At 40.9% G+C, this 27549-nt stretch overlaps 1 protein-coding gene across 3 annotated transcripts in view; it reads left to right on the top strand.

The window, feature by feature from the left end:
• LOC129169053 (rho GTPase-activating protein 26-like) overlaps positions 1-27549 on the top strand; it is a 61524-nt gene that overhangs the window by 3368 nt on the left and 30607 nt on the right. For all 3 annotated transcript variants that reach the window (XM_054755036.1, XM_054755035.1, XM_054755037.1), the window contains one exon: positions 26968-27063. In XM_054755036.1, coding sequence (XP_054611011.1) covers positions 26968-27063 — 96 coding nt within the window. The remainder of the gene's footprint in view (positions 1-26967; positions 27064-27549) is intronic.

Genomic DNA, 27549 nt, shown 5'->3' with positions numbered 1-27549 from the left:
CTTAAGAGGTGCTAGTGAGTCACTGTCCTATTGCAACCAAAGAGGACGAGGCGTGGTAAAAACTGTAAAGTGGAACGCTGATGGATGTTGTACAGTTCAGAATTAGTTTTGAAAAAGATTTCAATATAAGTACGTCCCTAAATTTGCATAAACATTTGCATAAAAATGAGTACTTTAGCTCACAATATGTATAAAAGTGCTACAGGTGGTCCTCGGGTTAAATTCGTGTTCCGTTCCCAGGACAGTTCAGTTTGCTGATGATGTTTTGGCGTGGCTCGGCCGACAGTTGTGTTTATGCAGTAAAATGATTGTTGATCCTTGCAAATTCCCGGCAGATGCTAAAATATGATCTTTGTCCTTAATTTTGGTCTTTAAGAGTCAAGCTATTGAGACAAGTGAGGCTAATACTACTGGCTTTCGTATCAAAGGTCCTTAATGATCATATCAGTGCTGATGGTCAAGTAGTATCAACGCAAGATTCCCATTGTTGTCACTTTGGTTTGATTCCTGGGCAGTGCATTCTTTTTTTAAGGGGAGTGGCATTTGCTCAAGCCAGTCACCTGGCTTAGGTCCAACATTTATAGACTATATTAGACTGACTGCTGTCGAGGTTCCTGCTGAAGTGGCCGAGCACCGAACCCCAATTGGGTCAGGGGCTTCGACTATTTGGATACTTCCCTCACATTATGATCAAAATGTGAAGAAACTCTCCCAAATGACTTCTTGCTAAAATGCTAACCAGGTAGGCCAGGTCTGCCTAAACTTGTAGTACCCTATTTTACCAATAGAGGAGTTAGCGAGTCACTGTCGTTTTCTATTAGAGAACAAAGTACAGTAATCTCTTGTTTATCACGCTGGTTCCTGACCCGAAAATGATGAATTTTTCTGGAAGTAGAATCAAATATGTTTGTAGTTCGAGCAGAGAGCATTTTTATGTGTGTGTGTCTCACCGAACATTACAGTACCATTCCTGACACCTAGTGACCCGTGTAGGATGCTACATATCATTCACAGCGTCTTCGAATGAATCTTCTGAATGCCCTATATTTGTATTTTAGTTCATTGTGCCATTCTTATGCTTGGAAATGCTTAATTTAGGGAAAAAGTGTGTAAAATTTGCTTTAATATGCATATTTTTTGACTAAGAATAGGCCGTGTTCGACCACTAAACAGCATGATTTATCCATTAATATGTATTTGAAAAACTGGAGGAAAGAAAACTGAAGATTGCATTTCTATTTTAGTTAATTTAGCCATATTTATGCTTGAAAATGCTTAAGCTAGACAAATAATAAGTGGATTTTGCTTAAATATACATATATAGATTTTTTTTTTACCAATAAAGGCTGTATTCAACCACAAGACAGCATGGTTTGTTAAATAATATATATTTGAAAAGGAAAGAAGCTGCGAAAGCCAAACCGCAACGTGGCGAGGGGAGACTGTACTGTAAAGTTCACTTTATCCCACCTTCACCACCCGTGAAGTGGTATCATGTAAGATTCCCGTTTTTTCCGACCCGGTTTTGATTCCCAGTCCCAGGTGGTGCTGTTTCTTTTTTTCATCAGCCAGCATGCAAACCAGCTTCTTGTTGTCCAACTTTGCTCCTTAAGAGGTGAAGCTACTGTCAAAATAGTTGACATTTGTGAAATGTATACACCAGGACCTTTAATTACACCAGCCTCAATTACAGCATACAGTGTTTCTGCGCACGCATTTTGGCGGCACTTGTGCACCTTCGCATGAAGCTTGCGGCCAGTTTAAAAACAGCCCTCCAGCCGACCATTAACACTGTCTTGATAATGGCCTTGCCTTGTTGGCCTGTACTCTTCACTTCAGGCTGAACCTTTAAGAGCTTCTGAGCACGGCAAACATGAGTGTAAACGACAAAGGTAGAACAAGGTGGGGAATTCTGGTCCCTTGTTGCACTCTTCACGCATCCCTCTCATCTTCCCGCTCTACTTTACGCCTTTGTTTTTCCACGCCGCCCACTGAGCTAGTTGGTGAGTTATAAGGAGGCTAATAGCAGCCATTGAGTAGTGCTACTGTCAACCGTGTTGATGGATGAGGGCCTTGCACACACTCATGCACTCTGCACCATAACCAATTGTTAATTACGGCGGCTGGAAGGAGTCCGCACTCTTTTTTTTTTTTTCAAAATAGTACACCCTGTGGGGCAAATGTAAGAAAGAATACAAAGATAACATGGTTTTATTTTTCATCCTTCTTTGAGGGAGTAAGGAATCTAGGTTGCTGTGGGGGAAAGTGGGGGTTGCGTGTATCCGTGTGTGTGCGCGTGTGACTTGAAAGAGTAATATTCCGCATTTCAAGCAAGAGCCTAAAATACTTTCCTTCCCACTGTATGTGCGTTTATTCTAATAAAAGTGCGCAAGTGTGTCATTATAGGCATGCGCGTGCTTTGCATATGTGTGTGTATGTGTGTACGTGTGTGTCGTCACTGCAGTGGAGGACAGTGGGGGGTTGGTGGTCTTCCTCAATGTGACGTACTCTGCAGGAGAAAGAAAATAGGGCACTACTAAGCCCTGCACTGATGCTATTGTTGCCTTCTTTTTGTGAACACACACACACACACACACACACACACACACACACACACACACATAACCTAATGTGATGAAATGAGCTCATTCTAGTGCACACACAATTGATAGTGGATGAAAATGGAAGATTCTATGCATGGGAATGGTGATTTATTCCCAAAGGAACAACAAAAACATGGTCCTAAAATGACGATTTCAAATGACAGGCATCAATAGAAATGAGACTTGTACACATTTTGCTGCAAAGGATTCAAAAAAGAAGGCACCCATAGGCGTTCGATTGCATAATCAATTATTAAAGTCTTGTATAATACCTCTTGGGGCGCTGGTGTAGTGGTATCATGCTAGATTCCCGGGCAGTGCATGGAGTATGAGTATGCTTAATACCTGAGCTCGTGTTAGTACTCCCATCCGGGCTGGAGCGTTGAGACAGGTGGGCTTGGGCCTGGCGTGATCGCATGCACGAGCACAGCCGCCCAACCTGTACTATAATGAACGGGATTGCTCCTATTGCCAGTTAGTAATGAGTGCCAGTCTGGAATAATAGAAATACTGTAAAACAGAATGACTCAAAATAAGCCACAAAGTCATACAGTGTTGTATTATGAAGTGATTGCACACACAAGGAAAACAATTGTGCATCCTGCTGACTTGTTATGAATGCTGTTCAGTGTATAGTATAATTCTTTCAAAAAGAGTAGCAACAACAATTTCCAAGCCTGTCTGTCATCTGTTTTTAATGCATGTAAAATGAACGTACTTTGAGCCCAACATTGTTCTCGTAAGCGCCTCTAGCTCTTATTGCATCTCAGTATTAAATATTTCAGTTTCACATTCAATTCCAAAAGCCTGCTGCTGTGACAGTGACTCAGCCACTTACATGTGCTCTCATTGGCTGTCATGTCCGTGCACATAGCTAATCATGCCTACCTCGTTACCACAGCAACTGCGAAGCGATGACTTGGCAGTGTCTGGACACCCTAACACTATCTGCTCGGGTGTAGAAGTGTTTCCAGAGACCTGACTTCAAGTGTAAACATGTCACTAAATGGCAGTCACAATGCTGATTGGCACACATTCATTCCATGTCAGCACTTTACTCATTTTTAATTGGTGGTCCCCGGTCAGCTGATTGCTGCAGTTTGGTCATAAAAACATTCAGCTGCGCTGTGTACAAATCCACTTTTATTGCAGGTACTTCTTGTTAAATTGGTGGTTGGCAAAATGAATGTACCTGAGGCCCCTCCGCCCCTTGTCGTCCTCCAATAGCATGATGGACTTTTCAGCTGTTTCTACATTTTACCACAAGTGAGACAACAGAGAACCTGGTAAAATGATTATATGTACACGACATGCTTTTCCCCTTCGCTTCCGCTTTCTATTTATGTTTGCCATTTGTGTGAGGTTTGTTTTAACCACTGGAAGGGTCAAAGGGTACTGCAAAGTGTACGAGCATGTGTCTCTGGTATTACCTTTCGTCCGCATGTTGTCATAAAGTGTCACAAGACCTAAAGGACTTTGTTTCTTGATTATTTTATACACGACTGACCTGCGATACAGTTAAGCGCCATATTATGTTTGGGCTATAAACTGGAACCTCAGCATTCAAAATCCCTAGAGGTGTGATGACAACCAAAGAGTCAGAAATGGAATTTATTGAAAAATGACATGGCTGCTTAGTACAACATGGCTAAGTCAACAATAAGTCACTAACAATGTGATAATATACCCTTTTAGGTGTGTCGTTTGTTAACCTTGTCTCTGTCCTGGCTCCTGAGTGGAATGTGGCTAAGTCAAATTCGCTCCTGAATCACAAAGCATTTTAACGTTCTTAAGCGGTGTTTTATACTGTGGAGGCACGCATTTTGCCTCCAGTGTCCTACAATTTGCAGTCGGCAATGCTCGTCATTTGTTTAAAAGCGTGACGACTAGCTTGCGCACTGTTTGCGTTCTGTTTACGCATAAATGACGCAATCTGTGACTGAAAACCTTGCTAAGTACTGTTTATGTCGAGTGCAACGCACATTGTTCCTGTCACCACCACTTCCTGCATCCGTGAAGCAGTCGCAGCATTATTTGGTTTCGCTGTGTCTCACGTGACACCACCCGACAGCAGGCGTCACTCCTCGCTTCATTAATGAATAATTTGTAAGGGACATACAAGATGTTGAACTCCGGAGAAGAAGCTCTCATTGCAGAAAAGAAAGGTATGTCTATATTATCTCGCAGCTGCAGAAAGAAAATGCAGAAAGAGCAGGAAGGAGGCATAAACTAGTGCGGTGCGCTTGCCTTGCGTTCACGACTAGTTCTAGGAAATTATGGGTGCCACAAATTTTTAACATTTCATAATATGCTTAGCACGCAGCCCCGCACAGTTTACACATACTTCACATCTTCACATTTACAACCAATTTACTCTTTGGCACGCAAAAATTGCGTACCGCTGCGGGGACAAAATAAGTGTAACTGAGGCTTTGCTGTCTCTGCCTGGGTGACAAGTCTCACTTTGCTGTATGTATACTGTATAAATTTCATTCTTCCTTTATTATTGATGTCCAGTTACAACGCTTTTGCTTCTGCACCACCAAAATTCCGCCTTTCCATTGCCTGTTTTATGGTTGCCATCGCTGCCATCACTGGTATGCCTCTGCGGTAGCATCACAAAAACTTCCTCTGTGAAATGCATTACTTTTCTTGTCAAATGCTACAATATGTTCATGAGTAGACTCGTATACTTTACTATACCATGTAAAAAAAAAAAGACACAGCAGAGGAAGCCGGGGTGATTTATTTGGTCCCCTCGCCCTTTGAATTTGCTGCTTAGCCCGTCAAAGCCTGCAGGTGCAAAGAGAAAACTAGAAAACTCTCAGCCCCCAGTAAAAAAGAGAGAAGGTGCGGGTTTCATCTGCATGCAAGAGAAGAAAACCTCAGGCCAGTTGAGTGATGATTGCCCAGACTTGCAACAAAAGTATCGCTAACCTGCAACACTCCCGTGAAAACGCTGCAGGTGGGGCTTGAATGGAACAGAAATACTGCGCGACAAGTACACACACGCAAACAATAATAATCATTTTCCTCCCACATCAAACGCTCAAGAGTAAACATAGTAGAGCTGCTTTCACATGCAGGAGGCTGACATGGGGTTAAAATGTCTCACATTTGTGTGGGAGCATGTGAGACTTCACTCCATTTTTCTTTTATGGCACAGATAAAGCAATTTAGCAGGATCTTTATGCTACAATTCAGGAAAAATGCTTTTACGACTTATTGCTGTGGTAACTAAAATATAAAAATCTTTAACCTGCTCTTAAAGGTAACCGAAGTTCACCCAATAAAAACTGTTAGATTACAATAACATTTTAGATTTGATATTTCTTTGACAGTTGTTGACGACTCTTCTTCATCAGTTAGCATCATAACTACTCCTCTGTTTGCTAACGTGCTAGCAACCATTGTGACACTTTTTTCCAACGGGGCTGTGTGTGAGTGACAGGGCGAAAAGCTCCAACTCGCTTTTTTTTAGCTTCTCGACAGTTGTTTGCTGACTCTGCTTCATTGGTCACCGTTGTCTTACAATTAGAATCACAACTCCTCCTTTGAAACACTTTTTTAAAGTGAGTCAGGTCACTAGTGTGTGTGAGTGACAGGGCAAAAAGCTCTTTTTTGTAGCTTCTCGACAGTTTGATGACTTTCCTTGATCACCATTACTTAAAATTTGCATCATAACTCCTCCCCGTTTGCTTGCTAACTTGCGAACAACCTTTGAGGCACTTTTTTCAAGTAGTTCAGGTCACAAGTGTGTGCGAGTGACAGGAAGAAAAGCCCTGACTCGCTTTCTTTGCTTCTCGATAGTTGTTTGATAACTCTGCTTCATTGATCACTGTTATATTAAAATTAGCCTCTTATCCCCTCTGTTGTTTGCTAACTTGCTTTACAACCTTTGAGACAAGTTCAAAGTGATTCAGGTCACTAGTGCGCGCGAGTGACAGGGCGAAATGCTCTGGCTCTCTTTTGTAGCTTCTCGGCAGTTGTTTGATGACAGCTTCATTAGCTTAAAATTAGCATCACAACTCCTCTGTTGTTTTCCACCTTGCTCTAAGCTTGTGGAGAAGTTGTGTGGCACCATCTGCTGATGTGCGTTTATACTTCTCCAGACAAAGAATCCTAGACGGCCTGAATACTGCCTTAAATTTGTGTCAATACAGTTTGTTTTTTTTGAAAAAATACTTTATATTTTTTTCATACTCTTGAACAAAGTGGGCTTACATCGGGTTTCATCGGACAGCAGCAATATATTTGTGAAAATATGTACTATGTTGGAAGTTACAAGTGAAGCCTAACAAAGTACTTGTACTCTGATTGTTTTGAAGTGTTTTTGCAATAAACCAGACAATATTGCGCGTACCGGCCCCTCGGCAGGCTTTGTGTTGGTAGTGTAGCAAATAACACGCGTTTGAGTGTGACTAAATCAGAATGAGCACGTGCCCGCCGGGTGGGCTTGAAGGAAAGACGCGTCTCCACTGCTGCCAGAGGCCAACCCAAACAAACCGCAACCCACTGGCATGGAGGCCTACATTGTGTGTATGCGTGTGTGTGTGTGTGTGTGTGTGTGTGTGTGTATGCTCAGCTCCCATCCGTTTTGTCCCGCCTGCTCCTAAAATAACGCGCGCTAAGAATATTTAATCCCCATTTTACCACACCATCTCCTTTGCCTTATCACACCCCCACACATTCACACACACACGCACACACACACTTATGTATATACGTCCACGCCGGGTTCATTTCAGCATGGCGGTAAAGCCAGACAGCTCAGTTTTAATGGTGTAATCTGGTGGAAGTATGTGGTGATATTGTTGGGAGGCGAAGCTGCATTGCTTTGACGGGGTGTCTGGAGATCCTTTACTAATGAGTAGGGGGAGGTTTGTGCTATTATTTATTCATATTAATTTGCATATATTTAATTATTTTGCCTTGGAATTCATCCGGTTGTTTTTGATACACCATTCCAGTGCTGGAACATAACTTAAAGTTTTGTGGTTTTGAAAGATTAATAACAAACCCACGTGAGAATGGGGTCATGGCCAAAAAGCGCTAGAGAATGGAATAGTTCTGAAAAGACAGCAGTGTTGTTAGGTTCATTTGTCATATTTGGCAGTGGGCTCAATAGACCATCACATGTTGGTTTCTTTTTGGCTCATTTCTGCATGATTGAGGTTGTTATTTGAGATACATGCGAGAACTACAAGAAGATAAAATGGCCACGCTTGTCAGCCAATGTGCAAAGCACCTGTGTTCTGGTAGCTGAGGCCTGTCTTTCTTGAGGTGTTAAAACCAGTTTCCACCAAGTACTCAATTCGTCATTCATCATTCGATCTGTCCAGGGTATAGCCCACCTAGTTGTCGATGGGATAGGCTCTAATGTCAAAATATCACTTCCCAACTTCCGAGACCAGGGGTTTGCAACCCTCAGTTCTGGTTCCGGCTGGTTTATGCTTCTGTGTAGTCACTGTGGCGTCTTTCCAGACGCATCAGGAGCCTTTCAAAATTCTGCGTTGGAGTTAAGCGTGTGCCATGCAATTCTCCGTCGAGGTGCTAGGGGCAGTGTTTTCTGGTGAGTCAACTTGGTAAGAAACCATGCTGCTGGTCAACTATTTTGCTTGCTAGATTCCTTTGTCGCTCCAGCTGACAAACAACTAACTAATCGATATGTTCCAACACTTTTAATGCGAATGTTGATCTGAATTCGGTGGCGAAGGCTGATGAAAATGCTTAAGAAACACGACTGATTGGTGGCAACAGCAGTGGCTCATCACTCCACTAGGAAGACAGAAAAGGAAGGGGACAATTTGCTTAAGGAAACTATATACAGTACATACCGTTACCTTCAATTTAGTGGTCAAGTAGATTTTGTGGCTCCAAGTGGGTTTTAATTTGGTGAAAACGGGACCAAATGGCTCTTTGGATGCTAAAGGTTGCCGACCCCTGTCCTAGACTAAACCACAACCTAAAACCTAGTCTTAAATCAAACCCTAATCCCAACCCAAGCTATAAAACAAACCCTAACCTAAACCCCATCCTAATTGTCTCCCAAACCCTAAAACCAACAAACCCAAAACCATAACCCAAACCTAAATTACCCTAAATCTAACCCAAGACATATGCCAAACCCTCAACCCTCAACCAAAATTGAACCAAAACTATAACCCAAACCCCAAAACCATCCCCAACTCAAAATGTAGCCCGAACTCTATACTAAAACCTAACCATAACCCAACCGTAACCCAACCCCTGTCCAAAATGAAACCATAACCTAAACGCCACCTTAACCATTTCACAAACCCAAAAACTAATCCTAACCCAAACCAAACCTTAAACTCTCACGATAAATCCTAAACCAATTCCTAAACCAACCCCAACCTATTTACAGTATCTGCATACTTTCTGTGGGGTACAAGTCACAATGGTGCAGTACAGTTTTGTAGTACACGATTGATCGACACAGTGTTGTCCATTCCATTGTTTAAGAGAAAAATACCATTTAAAAATAACTCGTATTGGATGAACCTTTTTTGTAATATACACCGTTTGTGTTTCTTTTTTGCAACACGCAAAACTACTTCTTTCTCATCTTTGTTCATTTACATGCGGTCTCGCTGCTATGATGTCATGCTGTTGTCTCAGCTGACGCAGCTATCAACGTTGTTAGCTCTTCGATGCCCTCCATTGTTGTCCTTTGTTGACTGTGTTGCTCTCTCCTTTGTTAAATTCATTGCCGTCTTTCACGAAGTTGTGCTGCTGAGATGTCACACTGACGGTTTCCTGGGGCATACTAGACTTGTATCTTGGATAAAGGACGTCTTTGCACAGACTTGAGCCGGCGAGCAGCAGCTACTGGTCCAGATGCCCTGAGGTTGCAATGATTTAAATTGACACAGCGAGGGCTAATGGCACTGTGGATAGATAGACGGTGCAGAATACTCTTGTACAATACGCTTGTGTGTGTGCAATGGTGCCTTCAGGGCAGCTTTGAGCCTCCCTGTGGGAACATGAATTAGACGAGGGGGGTGGTTACAGTGCTGTGTATGTCATAAATTTGATGTAGTAATAAAACCAGCTAATTAATACTGGGCTAATTGCCTCCTGTTGTGCTGTTGCGCACTATTCTTTCTAACCATAATAATAGAAAACATTGTTGAATGAATATTTCTCAGACGGTGTCAATCACAACTGAGCGTTAATATCTTTACACAGTCAACTGTGCTTCTCGACGGCTTTGTCTTTCTTAGCTTCGAGCCGCAGCAGGTGTCGGAAGACAGCTCGTCCTCATGCACGCATGAGTGTGCACACAAGCGTGAACACACACATGCTGAGGCACACATTTGCCATGGAACCTAGCTGCGGAATTGACTGTTCTTGTTCAAGTGTGTAGATGCACGGGAAATGAGTGCTCAAGGTGTCAAATATAACCTTGTCTCAATTGGTAAGACTGTTGTGAACGCCTCAGAACATCCCTCAGTATGATACAACGACAATCATGATCATATTGCTAATCTAATATCAACCCATGGCCAGTTTGAGTGTACAGTGAGCAGCAGGAAAGAATGGGCTGCTGGGTTGCTAGGCAGACTGGCAAATGTCAGATGGCATTGGAAACTGATGACTTGTGTGCAGTGAGCAGCTACTGTGTTGCTGGCTTTTGGGCCACAGCGTGCTTTCCATGTATTGCAATGAATGCACGCTGAAGTGACCATTTTCAGTTTTTATGTTCGCCAATTAATTAGCTGCATGTCAACAAGTACTGTTTATTTCCTCTGCCTTTGTTTCTGCAGTGTTCCCATTCTGTCTTAATGTTGGGATGTGGGATTTACTTCCTCATCCTGTTCATGTGTTGGGACTTCCAGTTTTCATACTTCCCAAGGACAAAGAAAGTGACAAGGGAGCAAAAAAAAAAAGAAGCTCCTATTATATGCATGTGTCACATTTTAAAGCGCATGCAGAGGCAGATAAAGCAGCTGGATGATGAGCACTTATGATACTTCAAATGTAGCGACTCTTAAAACTACATCAGGAGGTTGCCTACAGCCGCATCTGTTAATGTCAGTGTTTTTTGATCTTATGTGAATTAGAGACCCTCAGTCAACATCCCAAAAGTCATAAAAGCCTTAAAAGTTAAACAAAAGTTGATCATGATGGCAAACCACTTGAGACTTCAGCTCAGTTTTTCTTTGGCTTTTTCAATATGTTTGTCAGGCGTCTTCAAAGGGTTAGCTATTTTTCTGTATTTTAGGTGTATTTCATTTTATCATGCAATCCTTTTTACTTACAGTTAAGAATGTTAAAATGTTACTCAAAACAGTGCTGGTACAGTTTAATAAAGGTTTCATTTATGTCACATTATTTATGAAAGGAAGTATTATATGGCTATTAGAACAGCTTGGAAGTCAACTAGTGTCACAGAATGGATCGTGTTGGACTTTGAATGCTGCACTGTACGTCAAACTACGGTTGTGAAAGCGCTCTCACATTTTCACATGTGGGTTTTGCTTTTATTTCACTGACAGTGTTCATCACTTTACATGTCATTATATTGAGCTATTTAAAGACATGCAAACTGGAACAGGATGTCACATTCCTTTCTACCGCAGCGGCTGTGTCGGCCAAGCTGCAAAAATGTCTCTTTTTGTCTTCCATGCTGTCTGTCTACAGGAGTCCTTAAGACGGACAACTTCTCTTCCAAGTTTTTCAGCTTTTGTGCCTCTTCTCTTGTGTAAAGTCGTCCTCGGCCTGTCTTGTAAGAGGCGATGAAATGCGCCTCCTTTTGTCTTCTCAGATAAAAAACCTTGGTGTAATGTGCAGATAACTTCAGACAGCGCTGACGCAATTGCAATTTAAGTTTTATCCAAGTTTTGGGTCAGGGTTTCTGTGTCTCCCACAGTACTGCAATCTACCTGTGGTGTGCGCTTGCGGGGAGGTGGGGTGATGTCATTGGCTAATTTGCATAATTGGCCATGAGACACACAAGTGCCAGTTGGCCAAATTGGCTTTTTGGTTTGCATCTTAAGAAATGTGTGACATCATTTAAACCTTATTTAACAGAACATGGACTTATTGACTTATGGGAGTTGGTTTCATTTTGTGCAGTGGCAGACGCACACACAGGCATTTAAATAAACATTTCTGATGTTTCCTGTGACTGTGCATTGGTTTAAAATATATTGTTCACATCATTGTACATGTAATAAATCACTATGTTGATGAAGTGATGCATTATAATGCACAACCAAGGAGGCGTAGGCCGGTTACCAGCTCCAAGGTATACCACGGTATGAAAAAGTCACGCTTTCAAAAGTCCTAAAATGATCCGTCATGCAGCATGAGAGAAAGTGGAGGTCCAGCGTGGCCCCCCACGTGGAAAGACTTTGTCACGTCCTGTGTTATTGTTCACAGTCGGAGCTGGGCATCGATGTTTTGAAACCACAGGCGTGTGCTGTGTTGTTCAAAGTCGGGCATAGATAGCACCAGAGTTGCAGTACCTGCCTCGCTAGCATTGAGTGGCGCCGGCACGGCGGCTGTTCTTACTGTTGTCGGTTGACATGTTACTCATGTTGAGGGTCACCAAATGTGGAGATGTGATTCAGAACAAGAGACAAGAGTCGAGGATAAGTGGTATAAAGCGTTCATCATCCACTGCACAATAAGCAGCAACCACTTAACAACCACGTCTCAGTTGCTAACAACAATCACATGACCCAGAAACGGAAGTTTGTGGATAAATGTGACCTCCACATTCAACACAATGAAATAATAATGGATAATCCAAGTTTTTTTTTTTTTTTTTTAGTTATTTATGTTGTGACCTGCCACACAGTCAGGAGATCTGGAAGATCTGGGTTCGAATCGGTTCGATTGTTAGTCTACATGTGCGCAGCGATTGGCTGAACCCGCGACCCTAGTGAGGATAAGCGGCATAGAAAATGGATGGATGGATGTTGTGAGCTACTTGATTGCATTTCCTTGCATTTTACTTAGTTTTTTGTTTGTTTGTTTTTTTTTACCAAGAAAATATTTATTGTGTTCCACTATTAGCTACAGTACACTGCATTGAAAACTCATTTATTCATTTATTTAGACAGAATTCTGTTATTTTTTTGTTATTGATTTCATGTTCTATTATATGGTTAAAAAAATGACTGTTTTGATTTCACTTTTTTTCAGTAATGATATTCCAAAATAACACATTTTGCCTGAGGTTATCATGCAAATCGAATCTCCAAGCAGTCTACGCTTCCAACCAAGTCAGTTCTGGTTTATGTGTATGAGGTGTGTTAATAAGCAGTAACGATGTCATCTACTGGCGTTGCAACGACAAGCTACACAGACAGCATGCAAAACACTGGGCTTGTTATCACGCATCTCACAGATAATCCATCAAGCGTGTTTGAACTCGGCACATAAGATTCATATTGCAACCAATGATACTGGCTAGTCAAAAAAAAAAGCATTAAAATTGCCAAGTGTGAGTCTGAACTCCTTAGAAATGTGCAACACCACAGACATATGAGCAGATGTAACCAAGTTTTTGGATTTTATTGCAGAATATTTACTAGAACTGCGGGTCTCCAACTCATGATCAATAAAAAAATATGCAGACAGGCTGTGGTTTTTGTCAGATGACTGGCCAGATGACTGACATTTGGAATAGAAGCAAATCAGTAGTTGAATCTAATATAGTTTAGTTGTATTTAGTTTTAGTTCATGTTATGTTTTTTACATTTTCATTTTAAACCCACATTAGATATAAACTTTCCAGGGTTTTTAAATTGAAATTAAATTGTACTTTATTTACAAAGCACATCTCCAATCAGTGTGCTCATTTTGCCATTAAAGACAGGCATCATGTTTGAATAGAACACTTATAAAAATACTAAGAGGTGAACGGAAGTATTCTTTGGTGAAATACTCAACATCAGCTGGCGAGCTACTGCTAGCTTACCTGTTGGAGACCCCTGTGATAGCATCACTAGCTTAAAGTTGGACACACTACGTGTTTATGTTCAACAACTTGGACACAGAACTGGTGTTTCACAGACAAGCGATACGTATTATAGTGATAACAAGAGAGCAAGATTGGTAAGTGAAACTTTCAGAAAGTAATTTAGCATGTAGCCCATGAACGTGATAGCTAGCCCGTGGGACAAAAACGAGCTAGCTAGCTGCCCCCAGAGAGGCAGTGAGAACCAGGCAAAATGTGTAAACAAAGATGCCGCAAAGTCGAATGAGATTGAAACGTGAGTCATCACACACGCTGGCATAGATAGGCTTAGCCTGTGACAAGCTGTCGTCAATTGACTCCACATTTTACAGACTATTTTTCATTCTCGCGATAATAACGAAAAGAGTGAATGTCCACACAAGATGGGGTGTGTACTTTTATCTGGCCACGCATGCCCAAGTGCCAACAGGGCAAACAGGCAATTCCGGTGCATGTTTATCAAAATACAGCAAAATACATTGTTTTCGAGCTTTAAAAAACCCTAATTTTGAAGGCGTGGCGGCTTTTATTATGCACCATGATCAATTACGAGTCGCGGAAACCCTGATTTCAGTCTGCCATTGCACCAGAAGCTAAAGGTCGATGGTGTTGGACTTATGAGAGGGCCCATGTCACAATTTCCATTGTAGTTCATCCCAGAGATGTATAATCGGATTGGTTCTTCAAAACCACTATGACAGTTTTCAGAGTGAGGCAAATTTGACCGCCAATTCGACCTGTTTGGTATTTGGAAAAAACGCAAAATCAACCATACCAAAAAAACGAACTGGGCCATTTTTTTTATTGTTATTTTTTACCTTTTTTGTGCACCAGGTCACAGTCATTCTGGAGCAAAAAAGGGAATTCCCTTAACTCTTCCCACAATGTTGAAAGCATAGAATTATCATTGTAGTGTTTGGTCAAATTCCTACATGAAGTAATGAATTGCATGTGTCACTAATTTAGTTTCAGCCACAGTGCCGTTTGTTGTGTACAGTAGCTTCTTCATCAAACACGATCGTGTGTTAGCGCTGTGAACCACTCGCTGCCAAACGCCTCCCTCACATTTAATCTGGTCAGTAAGCACTGTGTACTTTGCAGGGGTTCAGTGTAGCCACCAGTTATCTGAAGCGTTTTGCTGTATTTTTTGTGCGTGCTGTCTGGGACAGCGTTCAGGCTTATGTTGGGTGACGGGGAGGAAGTGGATGGAGGCTATTTTGGAGGCTGGCTCTAATCTGGTTATTGCGGTTTCCACTCTCTCGCTCGCTTCTTTCGGTGTCACCACGCCACTGATGCTGGTCTGGTTTGTGATGTGTACTACTAAGTGGGACCTTTTTACCTTTGAGCTTTATATTTTTGGGGGGTTTTCCATTTGTTCGGAGAAGCACAGCAGGAAGCAGCGTGTCATGCACTGTCTTGAAAATATGTGAAAATAAGCCAATCTGCATCTTGAGGATGTATACCACATGCAATTTTTTGCCATTTTCCTGTTAGCTGTGGCAGTTGGCATTTAATATGGAAAATAATATGTATGGATCTGCTAAAGGTGTGACCTTTATCACAAGTCTGATAGAGCTCTGAGCTTGTCGAGTTTGTGTTTCATGTAGAATCATCAAACTTGACCGCCATGCTCTGCTCACATCATACAGCAGCAACTAAAAACCTTCATAATTTAGCATCGTCGAACTGTCCAGCATACCTTCTTCAAATATGATAGCGATCGGGAAAACAGACCAATCATTTTTTTTAATTTCTCACCTCAGGAAATGAAGGAAATTGCATGAAAATGGCGGTGGCCCTGTGCGTTTCATGAAATTGGCTTTTCCGGGTGTCCCGTCATTATAGGCGTGTCTACCGAGTTTTGGAATTTTTGAAACCAGTGCTTTCATTTTTTATATTTGTGAGCACAACAGCACATCATGCAGCGTCTTGTCTAAGGTTTATTTCCGTAATAACATCAAAGCCAGCTAGCCTACTTTTAGCCACATGACACTTGCCCGGTGCCGCTATTTTATCCTCCAAATTTTTGGGTCAGGATCAGTTTTGATTTTGGAAAATTAGCCCATCAGTACTTGACCTTTTGAGCACCTCTTTGAGGCTAGGCACGCTATTTCTTTGATTTTATTTTTTTATATACAAAAACTGCCCTTTCTCGCTTATAAAAAGTAAAAGAAATGTTTCTTCTTCCTTGGTCCACAAAGTTTTGCGGAAATTGGTTAAGCAATTTGTTGCCCACTAACATATTCACAAAATATATTTACATATAAAGGGCTATAACTTTATTTTAACAGACGATATTTACATTACCACCTGATGGAAGAGCGAAATTGGTATTTTTCTCTAACAAGAATCAGAGTGAATTTTCCTTGATTTTCCTTAAAATTGCAAGATCACTTGTAGCCCACTTCTGGCTCACGGTCGTTCACTTTAAGTGAGATCATCCCGCATTCCCGCTGTGGATTTTTCCAGAGGCAGCTGGCGGTCCACGGGGCGATTTTACCCCACAGGCTTCTCTTTCTAAAAGAGGAGAGAAAAAAGGAAAACCCTCCCTTGTTGTCTGCGTTGGCTGTGTCAGCAGCAGGCGTGGCAGAAAATTCCAAAATGAGGGCGGGAGAGCGAGGTCGAAGGGGGCTAAAGAGAATAGATGAGGGCAGGGAGCGGGGGTGCGGTGATAGTGTGGAAAAACGACACACAAGTTGATAGAAAACAAAGAGAAAGATGTAGACCAGTGTAGATTCCATGTACATAACATGAACAGAAAAAGAAAAATGGGATACCATAAAAAAAATGAGGCAGAGAAACCGAACTTCCTTCTACTTGTGGTGTCATGGCCTCTTTGTGCCCGTTGCTAGGTTACCAGAGTTATTTAGCCTGGGACGAGAGGAGGGAGAACATAAAAGCCTCAATGATGTACAATGTTTTTTCCCTTTCACTCCCACTGCAGATAATGTCCATCTGCCCGACTCAATTACATAGTTCATAAGTCTCAAACTAGCCTCAAGTCCACTTTATTTGCCTTTTGAGAAATGAATCAATCAAGTACAAATTCCTCGCCACTTTACGGTTTGAATTTCTATCACGATTTTTCAATCATATATTATTAATAATTTTTCTATTTTTTTTAATAAATAATGCTGTTGAGCCTAAATAAAGCATTTTCATGCATAAAAAATGGCTAAATAGTGTGAGGAGTGAGTGTGAGGAGTAAGTGTGAGGAGCTCGGTCATCCGGGAGGGGCTCAGAGTAGAGTAGTGGTCCTGCACACGTTGAGGTGGCTCGGCATCTAGTCCGGTTGTCTCCGGGACACCTCCCTGGCCGGGAGAAGGCCCCAGGGCAGACCTAGGACACGCTGGAGGGATCACTGTATGTCACACAACTGACCTGGGAACGCCTTGGTGTCCTCCGGGTGGAACTGGAAGAAGTGGCCAGGGACCGAGAAGTCTGGACTTCCCTACTGAGACTCCTGCCCCCGCGACCCGGACCTGGATAAGCAGAAGAAAATGGATGGAGGGATGGAAAATGGCTAAATAAACTAAAATACAAATTTAAGGCGTCCAATAAAGACATTGGTGATATGTAGTATTCTACTCTGGTCACCGGGTGTCAGTAATGTTACTGTGATGTTTAGTGAGACACACAAGTGGCAGACTTGATCACCGGAACAACATACTTTTATTGCAGGTTTGAATTATCTCACAACAGACACAATAATTCCTAATAGAAATCCCTAATAAAAAAACGGGCTCCTATTGCGGCTGTAACCCATGCCAAGCTAAAACTCAACTCTCAATCCCCGAGGTCGCTTCGTGTCAAATCTTATTTATGTATTAAATGGCTTATTTACACTTATTATGTCTATTATGTTGGGTAATACGCATGTAAAGGTGAGGATGTCTAGAGGGCTCTATTTAGATGCTCTACCTACGAAAATATTCCATTTATAAATAAGGAATCCTACTTTGAGGAAATTCACTTATCCTGGTCGGGTCTGGAACAAATTAAATGTGATAAATGAGGGATTACTTTCTAGAGGAAACTCAAAATCATCTTAAGACTTCAGCTCAGTGAGTGTCTAAAGAATTGAACCCAAAAGTGTTGCTTTTTCTTTGGCTTTTTTGTTTTTGGACTTTGAGGATATCACCGCAGACGGGTACCAGTGTGATGATGGTACACGGGTCCGTCGTTGCTGCTCAGTACAATGCGGAGCGGAATGTACATTGCAAAATCAGCCGTTTTGTTTTTAGCCTCTTTTAACACAGATCCTGCAAAAGTGCCACATTACGTAGAGCCAGTAGAGCCAACATTTACTTGGTTGTACCTGTTACACAGGACTCACCAAAGCGTGATAAGTATTATACAGTATATACTGTAGCTGTGGGTGCTTTCACACAGCAACATGGCATCTTGTGTCCTGTTTTGGTGTTATGTATAAACTTGTTGGATAGTGACAATCTTTTTCAACCACAGAGTGAGTATTTTGTGTTATCTTGTATTGTGGAATACCCTTTTTTTAACAGACAATCAACACAAGAAAAAGGCAGAACAACTCAGTTTAAAAAAAGGAGCTTATATGTGAAGAGACTCACCTTGTCCTTCATGCCAGAAATGATTGTTTCCAAGTTTTCTATGTGGTTGTTAACTTATTTTTCCACTTGAATGACAGTTATTCTACAGTGGTAAACATTTTTTCTCCACTTGTGTAAATTGTTACTTTAAAAATACCTGAATAGGTAATAAAGGTTTCATGATGGTGGCAGTTTGAACCTGGAACGGATGAAATCAATCACCCTATGGTGAAAAAATGTTTGGATTTTGTTCATCCGTCACCTTCAAGGTTCCATTTCCCAGAGGCATCCAGTGTCGCTTGACTTGAACATTTTTAACCTTGGAGAAACAGTAAAACTTTCACAGGAGCAAGACCCATAAATCCCCTGTGACATTTGTGGTGGCCTCCCAGGGTTGTTTTGGACGGACTCCCTCCGTCCCTCACTTGGTGCGACTCCCTCACTCTTGCTTCCGCTTCTTTCTGACACAATTGCTGCCCCTAATTTATTCCATTTGGGGCTTTGTGTGTCATTTATGGCCACCTTTTATTGTCTGGCTTTATATGCTCATTGTTCAATCAGGGTGTGTTGGTCTCTGACAACCTTTTCTTGAGTTGAGGGTGAGCGAAGTATGACAGTCTTCCCTGTGGTGTGTGTGCTCCATATGAAGATTGTGTTTGTGTGTGTTTGTGTTCTTTCTGAATTTGTTTTGCGAGATGAAGCAAACGCGGCAGTAACAAATCATAGCAACCTGCACACACACTTGTCCTCAACTTTCCACCCATTCAGATGTGATGAGAGCCATCTGCTGCATAGAAAAAAGGGAGTGTTTCCACTGTGTGTGTGTGTTAGATTTGCTTTGTCAACCGACATGCTGTGTCATGTGTTGGCCTCTGTTTGCTTTTATAAGTGAATCCAAATGTGGGCCATTTTTGTGCTTCTGTTTGGTCCTACGGTCTGTCTTCTCTTTTTCTATGTGTGTGCCCACTGTCAATAGTCCCCTATGGAAGGCACTACTGTCATGGTTTAACACACCCACCACTAGCAAAGACAAAGTTTTCACAACATTGTTCTCGTAAATATGAAAATGCAGAACATTTTTAAAGTCACACACTCCAAATGTACTTGTCATGGTTAAAATGTGTCTTCATTCCTTTTAATTCGGTTCTACAAGTAACATGAAGATGCCGTGTGTCCCCAAGGAAAAGTCCCATTACCTCATTTTTGTTTATGATTTAATAACTCTAAGATGAATTGTGTCATTGAGTTGTTAATTAGAGGCCTCCAGATGCTCCAAAAGCTCCATGGCAAATGCAAAAATGTTTGCTTTCTTTTTGAAGATCAGCAGTTAATAAAGAATCCCTACCCTTTGGCATACAAGTAGTTTACCTCTAAAGTTGATCATGGCTCTTTTTTTCTGATTTGTATGCAAGTTTTTTATTATGCAAGGACATAATAGAAAAAGAAATGACCAGTTCCAGCATCAAACTAGCCATCATAAAACATTCACTAACAGTACAGCCACTGTGCTAAGTAACACTGTACAAGTACTTTTAAAACAATCCTAATAATCTGTGGATGAGAATTTGCTGAAGACATAGTCAGGAGCTAAAAGCCTCTTTGATACAGAAATGTTGCAAAAAGGCAGCATCAGAGCCTTTTCTTTTCATACAGAACCCAACTAAGCGGTATATTGCATGCTCAACTAGCGATACAGCATCACCTAATCAGGTAATTAGATGCGTGACAACGACTTAGTTGACTTCCCCTCATTTCCCCCGTTTTTCTGTCTGTTCGGTATAAATGGCACCAACGTGGAAAGAAGGTGGGAAATTGTTGACTTTTAGAGGTATTGTAAAAGGGGCTATGAAGACGCATGTATTGTATACCGTAGGGTCTCGGTTCCCAGGTTGGGGTACTCGTACGCATAGTGGTACGCAGATTGCCGTAGGGGGTACGTGAATTAAAAATTAAAAACGGCCTGACTACGTTAGCGTTGAACGCCTCATGTGAACAGCCACAAGCGGTAAGTAATACAGTGCAGAAGAAAGGTGACAGCATGAAGTTGTTCATTGTTGCGCATTGAATTTTTTATTGGCTAGTTAACGCGGGAATCATAGGGTTCTAGCCTTGAACTAGAACCACAGTTCCCCAGTCCTGGCAGCACTCGTGCAACCCCAATTCAAACTGCTACCACATGCTTGACTGGTGACAAGACACAACTATCTTGGTACATATTTGTGTTGCCAGATATTTAGGCAGAAATGGCTGTGTCGAGTCTTTTTCACTATATACTGCTCTACCAGCTGTGTACTGACTACTCCAAAGTATATCCAAGTTTACCTACTATGATATGGTCTCTTGGGAAGACATAATGAAATGCTTACTGAAATGGCATGCTCACATTTGTGAGTATTAAAGTAACATTGCAAGAGCTGCTATTGTGTGCTATAAAATGTAATGTGCAGCAGTTTCTTTAAGGTCTGACATACTGTGGCTATAATGGCCAACCATTCCCCGTTTTGCCTCCCAGTTGTTCGCTTACTCACATATAGTAATGATAGTGTGTATAATCTGATGATATATAACCATGATAGTGTTAGTCATCGCCCTATAAAAACTGTGATTCTGTTGCAAGCCAAAATTCCAGATGTTCTAGTAAACAACATTAGAGTGGATGTTCTGTTGACGGCTCCGCTGACAAATTGCGTCTCAGCTGTTTCTGCTGTGTGTGCATGAGTGTGTATATATGTGTGTGCTTGGCGGCGACTTGTCCTGATGACATATTTATTGCGCCGTTTTAGACTTTGGAAGGTGATGAAGTAAAAAAAAAAAAAAAATCTCTCTCGCTTCTCATTTCTTTGCTTTCTCAGCTCCTGAACTGACTTTATTGCGGCAGCAGCCAACTAAAGTTACGAGGTGTTCGGGGGGGCATGGATAAGGTTTCTCTTGCGACACGGTAATTCATTAAAGAGACCTCTTCTTTCTATTATGGCATGAGTCGACCATGTGGGTAACACCTGCCATACCATAATATATCATAGGCTAAACAGGCGCTTTGTGATGCACCTTTAACCTTGGCACAGCCATACTATGATGAGGGAATAAAATAAACATTTCCGAGTCATTCTGCTGTTCTCCAGCTGTGTTTCTGCATCACATTTCAGCCAGACGACGCTCTTGAATTATGTCTGTGTAACAGGATCATCATTGATGACAGGTTAGTCTCCACCGCGGTCACAAGAAGACGGTTGTTTGTTGTTTGTCAATGTGCAACGACCCAGCCTGTTCCCATAAAGCTGACTGGGCAGAATAGATGAAACCAAGGGTGACCTTTTCACCTCCCAACCTGCTTAGGCCAAGGCAATGCTTCACAAAGCCAACCCTTATTTCCTCAGTCACATACTTGGGGAATTTTCAGAATTAATTATTGTTTCTGGGTTTTTTTCATATTTTTTAAAACTGTAATTAAAATACATAGTTCAGTACTTGGGGTAAACATAACAATAACAATTCTTTATTTTATATTATTACATTTATTCTAGGTTCAATCTTATATCTATCTATAGTGGACCCCCGCACATTCACGATTCAGCATCCGAACCCTGCAAATTTGCAGACTTTTGGTGAAATAATTATTTTATATTTAGTGTGTAAAAAATATAAATTTTTATGAACGTATTAATTACTGTTTTTTTGCCATTCACGGGTGGTTGTTTGTTTCTCCTGTATTATCCTATTGCGGTTGTTTTATTATATTTAGAAAGATGATACAGCTGTTTTTCTTTTATTTTAGTTTGTCTTTATTTTTTAATTTATTATGTTACACATTAGAATCTAATATTCTATATATTATTTTTTGTTTCTGATTATGCATTTTGTTCATTTTTTGTCTTTTTTTAACTGCTGGATTTCTTTCTACTATTAAAAAAACAAGCAAATTAAAAAAATAGCGCTAATTGCTACCCTACCTTTGTGAGTTAAAGTAAATGCGGTTCAATAAATATCATTTTAGAGTGCATCTAAGTTTTGTAGAAGTACACAACACTACACTAAACATTGGTGCATACACTAGTGCTAACACCGCATGAGATGTCCTGGCTGGTCCACCAATTATAGTGCACCAAACTACTGTAGGTGATCCGTGAATGCAATTTCACGGTAGTGTACCGCGTGTGTATTTTACGACCACATTATTACATATTATTGCTTTAAAGCTCAAAACTGTCATTTGAGCGAATCATGCTTTCCTGTACATGTGTTGTTTCCTGTTTGCCTGCAAATTGTCATAAAGCGTGTTGACAGGTTGGAGCAGAGGTCAGGGTAGAAGCCATCAAATTATGGTTTCATTACTGTTTTGCAGGAAATATAAAAGGCAGGATGATGTACATCTCAGCCCCCTTTTAGTGTCTTTATTTTAAGTCAGATCGGGTTCAGTTCTCATGTTCTGCTTAGCTGCTGGGGCAAGCAAATGAAATCTGCCATTGTCCTCGTGGAAGCATTATGTACGTGTGATTGTGTGATTGTGTGTATGAGTGTGGGTCTGTGCCACACTGCCCTGTAAAAAAAAAAAGTCTTTCTATTCACATGCTGCAGAGTTGGAGCCACTGTTGGACATCCTGTTGATGTCACACAGGCCCATTCTTTTGACTTCTGGTGTGTGTGTTAATACACATGGTTGTACAGTGTACAGTCTGTAATTACACAGTTCCTTTTGTGTAGCCTTCAATGTGTGTGTGTGCTTGTGTGGGCCTTTACCCCTCGTGAACTTGGGCTGTGTGAGCAGGACACCTCATTCCACTCACTCAAATGTCCTTCACATGTCATTGTTGACAAATGGGGCTGCCATGTTCAGGGTTGTGATTATTGATACTACCAGGGGTGCTAAATTAAAAGTGGTTCAGTTTAGCAACAGCATGTTAAGCATGTGTTATAATTCAGTCACAGATATTTTGTCGCCACCATATGGCTGTCAAATAAAGTCGAAACTGATTTAAAAATAATAAAATATAATTTTAATTTTAGTTGAATACTTAAATAAATAATAACACTGTGCTGACATTGTTATTTATTATTAATTTAATATACAATTTTAATAATTGAATTTAATATAATGGGGGAAAAAATAGTGTTTCAACAATATCTGTTGTTGATTCGCTGATGGTGAAGTGTCAAGATAAAGTGAAACAGTGTTTTAAAGGCTGAGTGAAGCAGAGACACTCAGATGACACTCAGAATGCAGTGGGATGACCTCATCTCTGATAGCTGAAACATGACCTCCCATGCTACTTTTTAAGTGTACATCCTTCATTTATCGCGGGTAACTGGCTCCAGACTTGACAACAATAAGTGAATTTCCACAAGTAGGGTTCAGTGTTATTAAACAGAATATTTTTGTAGTTATGGCATAGAAAACCTGTTTACGATCTTCTAAATATGGTTTTTAACATTATTAGAGCCCCCTTGACATGAAATAACACCCATATAGTCACCTTTACATTTGTATTACCCAATATAGTAGATACAATAAAAAAAAAAATAGGACACAGTATACATAAATAAGGTTGGATAGACTCACACAACAACTGTATATTATATTATATATTGCAATTATGGGTATCAGCAGAAGTAACTATGCCAATTAGGGATGTAACGATTGCCGGTATTAGTGATTAACCGTGGCGAAACTTCCGACGGTTCCAATTAACGTTTCAAATTAAAATGATCATAAAACCGTACTTTGATAAACTACCCACAAAAAATAATTGGTTATGCGGTACATCTGTTTTTTATCAATTAATTTTCCAAGATATTAGACATGTGTTTATTTCTGTGGCCTGTGGTGTTGCTTTGATGATGCGTATCCTGTATACTGTATATCTGCAGTGCTATGACAAATGAGACGTATCGGTATTGGTATTACTTAGTAAGTTGTTCTTTACCTCATTACGCTGCTTGTCAAAACAACAAGCGCACACTTTGTTTTTTTCCATCAGCGCTGAGTGATGCAATCAAGACCTCAGAGGCAGCACAACAGAGTCGTAATTCACAGTTCAGCGGTGGTGGTAACAAATGGAGATGAACATGCTGATGTTCTGGAATATTGCTGTCACTGGATAAACAAGCAACACTGTAATTGTACACTTACAGGCCACAACATCAGGCAACACGGTACAATCCAATACAAGATAACAAAGGTAATGATGCTCATTTTTGATTGACACAGGAGGTATTCATTTAGCAATGTTTCTTTAGCAATTTGGGTGTAGCATCGTCTAAGGCTGTTTTATTTAATGGCCACCATGCATTTTAACGATGAGGACGCAGCTTGAAGAAAAAAGGCACGTCCTGCTCTCATGGCGCTGAGAGGAGCTGTCACTGACAGGAAGCAGAAGATGAAGCAGTTAAGCGATAGCGGCCAAAAATAAGAAGCCACCATTTGTGGGAGTGGAGGAGGAAGATGTATTGTGTTTCTCAGTTATTACATCAGTGTAGCCAATGCTGAGCCTTGCAAGAGGCCACCCAAACGCACTTACCTGAAATATGGCGGCAAAAGCTCAAGTTGAGGTGGGCTTGCTTATGTTAGCCTTTGACACAGATATTACAACTCTTTCAGTTGTGCTGCTGTACCCATTTATGTGACCTTTGAGTTTGTATTGTGGGTCAGAAAGCTGCATTTAGAGCAGTGACGTGTGGTGAATAAGAAGAGAATAAGGGCGGCAGTCCACGCAGTCACTGTCGTGTCCCTGGACGAGGCACTTCACCCACCTTAACTCCAGTACCCACATTGGTGTATGAATGAATCTGAATGGTGGTGGTCGGAGAGGCCGTAGGCGAATTGGCAGCCACGTTTTTGTCAGACTACCCAAGGGCAGCTGTGACTACAGATGTAGATTACCACCAGCAGTGTATGACTGAGGAGTGAATGATCAATGGGTTCACTTCATTGTCCCTTGAAAAGTGCTATAAAAATCGAATCCATTATTACTTTGGTTAAAAAATGTTTTCAGACATAAGTACATGCACCCTATTCTCTTTCCAGGAAAGTTGTGATACTTCATTGTAAAAGTCTGATCACCTCCTAAATAGCATAAAAGCATAAAAATATCCTAAAATATCTTGGATTTGACTTGTTTGTAAATCTAGCTCTAGCCGGCACTGCTGTTTATGTATTTCCATAAAGTAAAAAAACAAACAACCAAAAAAAACAGCTTTTCCTCATGGGAATTTTACAATGTAATATAATTAATTTATGGAAAGTTTCCATTAACTCCTGGGAGGGTTCACCACTCTTCCCTTGTGTTTGCCATTTGTGGATAATGGCTCTCACTGTGGTTCGCTGGAGTCCCAAAGCTTCAGAAATGGCCTTATAACCTGACAGATCTCAATTAATCTCTGTTAAATTGTGTTTTAACGGGATGGACAATCACTTTTCCACACAGGGCCATGTAGGTTTGGATTTTGAATATTTACATTTGTTTCATAATCTGAAACATTTAAGTGTGACAAACATGAAAAAAATAAGAAGTCAGGAAGGACTTTTTCACACCACTGTATATCAAGCAAAAAAAAATCATTTTCCATGAATTATTAACAAGTGAGATTTTGCTGCTGTATGGTGACCAAATACTGAACATTAACTGGGTTAATGAATCACTACTAGTAGTCATACATTACTAGTAACAGATGGACATCTTAGAAAACTACATTATACATTCAGACACAAACATTCTTTGCCAACGCACAGGAGCATCCTGACTTGCAGCAATTTGATAACTTCCTGTCATGTGACTGGCAACAGGAAACGCTGCAGTGAAGGTGACCTGGTCTTGACTTTAATGGAGGGGAAGCTTAAAAAGGTGTCCATCTGTTTGAGGCTTCACACACGAAAACAAGCACTTACCACACTAACATTGCAGAGGGAATACTGGTGGAATTATTTCCCCTTCTCTCTCATAACTAACAGAATATTAAGGCCATAAAAGATCCAACAGGTAAACAAACAAATGCTGACTGACATGCTGCTGTCTTTATACAGTAGTTATTGGCTGTATCATTTGGAATTATGAATGAAATATAGACAAAGGTAGAAGTAATCTTTTTCATTCAAAGAAACATGTCATTTACCACTGCTACAACAAGTTTGTTTGGAAAAGCCTTAAAAAAATTTTAAAAGTGCTTGAAATTGACCTCGAAAAACTGAATGCCTTTTGAGATTTGTTTTAAGAAAAATACCTTATCGACCTTACCCTAGAAAAAAACCTGAAAAAGTCTTATAATATTTGAGGTTGAGGCAGGTTGGTTGCCAACAAGGTGTCCCTTATTTATTTTTGCAGAAGTTGGCAACCTTACAAGTTAATTTGTCAATTTTATTTTACTATTTTTAAATATTCTTCATTGCTGACAAACGTGTGCTCCACACTTTAGCCCAGTAGTTGACAGTAACGCACAAATGAGCTAGTTTGCCAACCCACATTAACTCCTAAAGAGGAAGAAAGGAGCAAACGTCAAAGAAGAAGGCGGGCCGACGTGTGTGTAAAGAGAGCGGTATTGGAGTTAAATAGTATTTATCGGTAATCCCGTGAAAACGAGAGGAAATGTGAATGTTTACTTTGCAAGTCGATTTCGGTGTGCATCCCTACATTTTCTGCTTGCGCTCTTAAAGAAACGTGAGGTGTCACCGTGCTCCTAGTAAAAAAAGTTAGTCTGGGGCCCTGCACGCACACACATCAGTGACCTGGGGGAAAAAAGAGAGCCTTCTTATATTCCAAGTGGTAAAACAAGACATTGTCATCCTAACTTCTCCCTTCCTTCTCCGTTGTTTCAGGTCTGTCCACGGCCAAGAGGAAGTTCGCCGAGTCTCTCAATGATTTTAAATTCCAGTGCATCGGGGATGCTGAGACGGATGATGAGATATGCATAGGTGGGCTCGCTAATGTTAAATCTAACACGGTACAGTTTCAAAATCATATCCAAACAGTCCAAAATGCCTGACTTGTGTGATTCTTTATAATGAAAACACATAGAGATGAAAGATCCGGAGAAACGTGCTGAGTTGGACCCAACCCTGACAAACATGAATGTCAATGCTATTGTTTTGCTGAGGAATGACATAATTAGTCAGTCCATGAACTCACCAAGGCCTCTTTTGGTGTCTGTGGAAACATGCAAGCACTAGTCACCACACCCTGTGCGTGTGTGTGCGTGTGTGTGTGTGTGTGTGTGTGTGTGTGTGTGTGTGTGCAACCATCCACTGCTGTTGTTTGACTATCTCTAGCTGCAGTATCTTCCCTCAACAGCTTGCAGGCCTACACTTTTTTTTTTTTTTTTTACCGTATTATCATACTTACAGTGTGTCAGTGTGCCAGTGTGCCATCTCTTTCACAAACAATTCTTTTATCACACCCAA

Source organism: Dunckerocampus dactyliophorus, chromosome 16 (assembly GCF_027744805.1).
Source record: "Dunckerocampus dactyliophorus isolate RoL2022-P2 chromosome 16, RoL_Ddac_1.1, whole genome shotgun sequence".
NCBI lineage: Eukaryota > Metazoa > Chordata > Actinopteri > Syngnathiformes > Syngnathidae > Dunckerocampus > Dunckerocampus dactyliophorus.
Note: the sequence above shows the minus strand (reverse complement) of the source record. Positions and strands in the feature narration are given on the sequence as shown.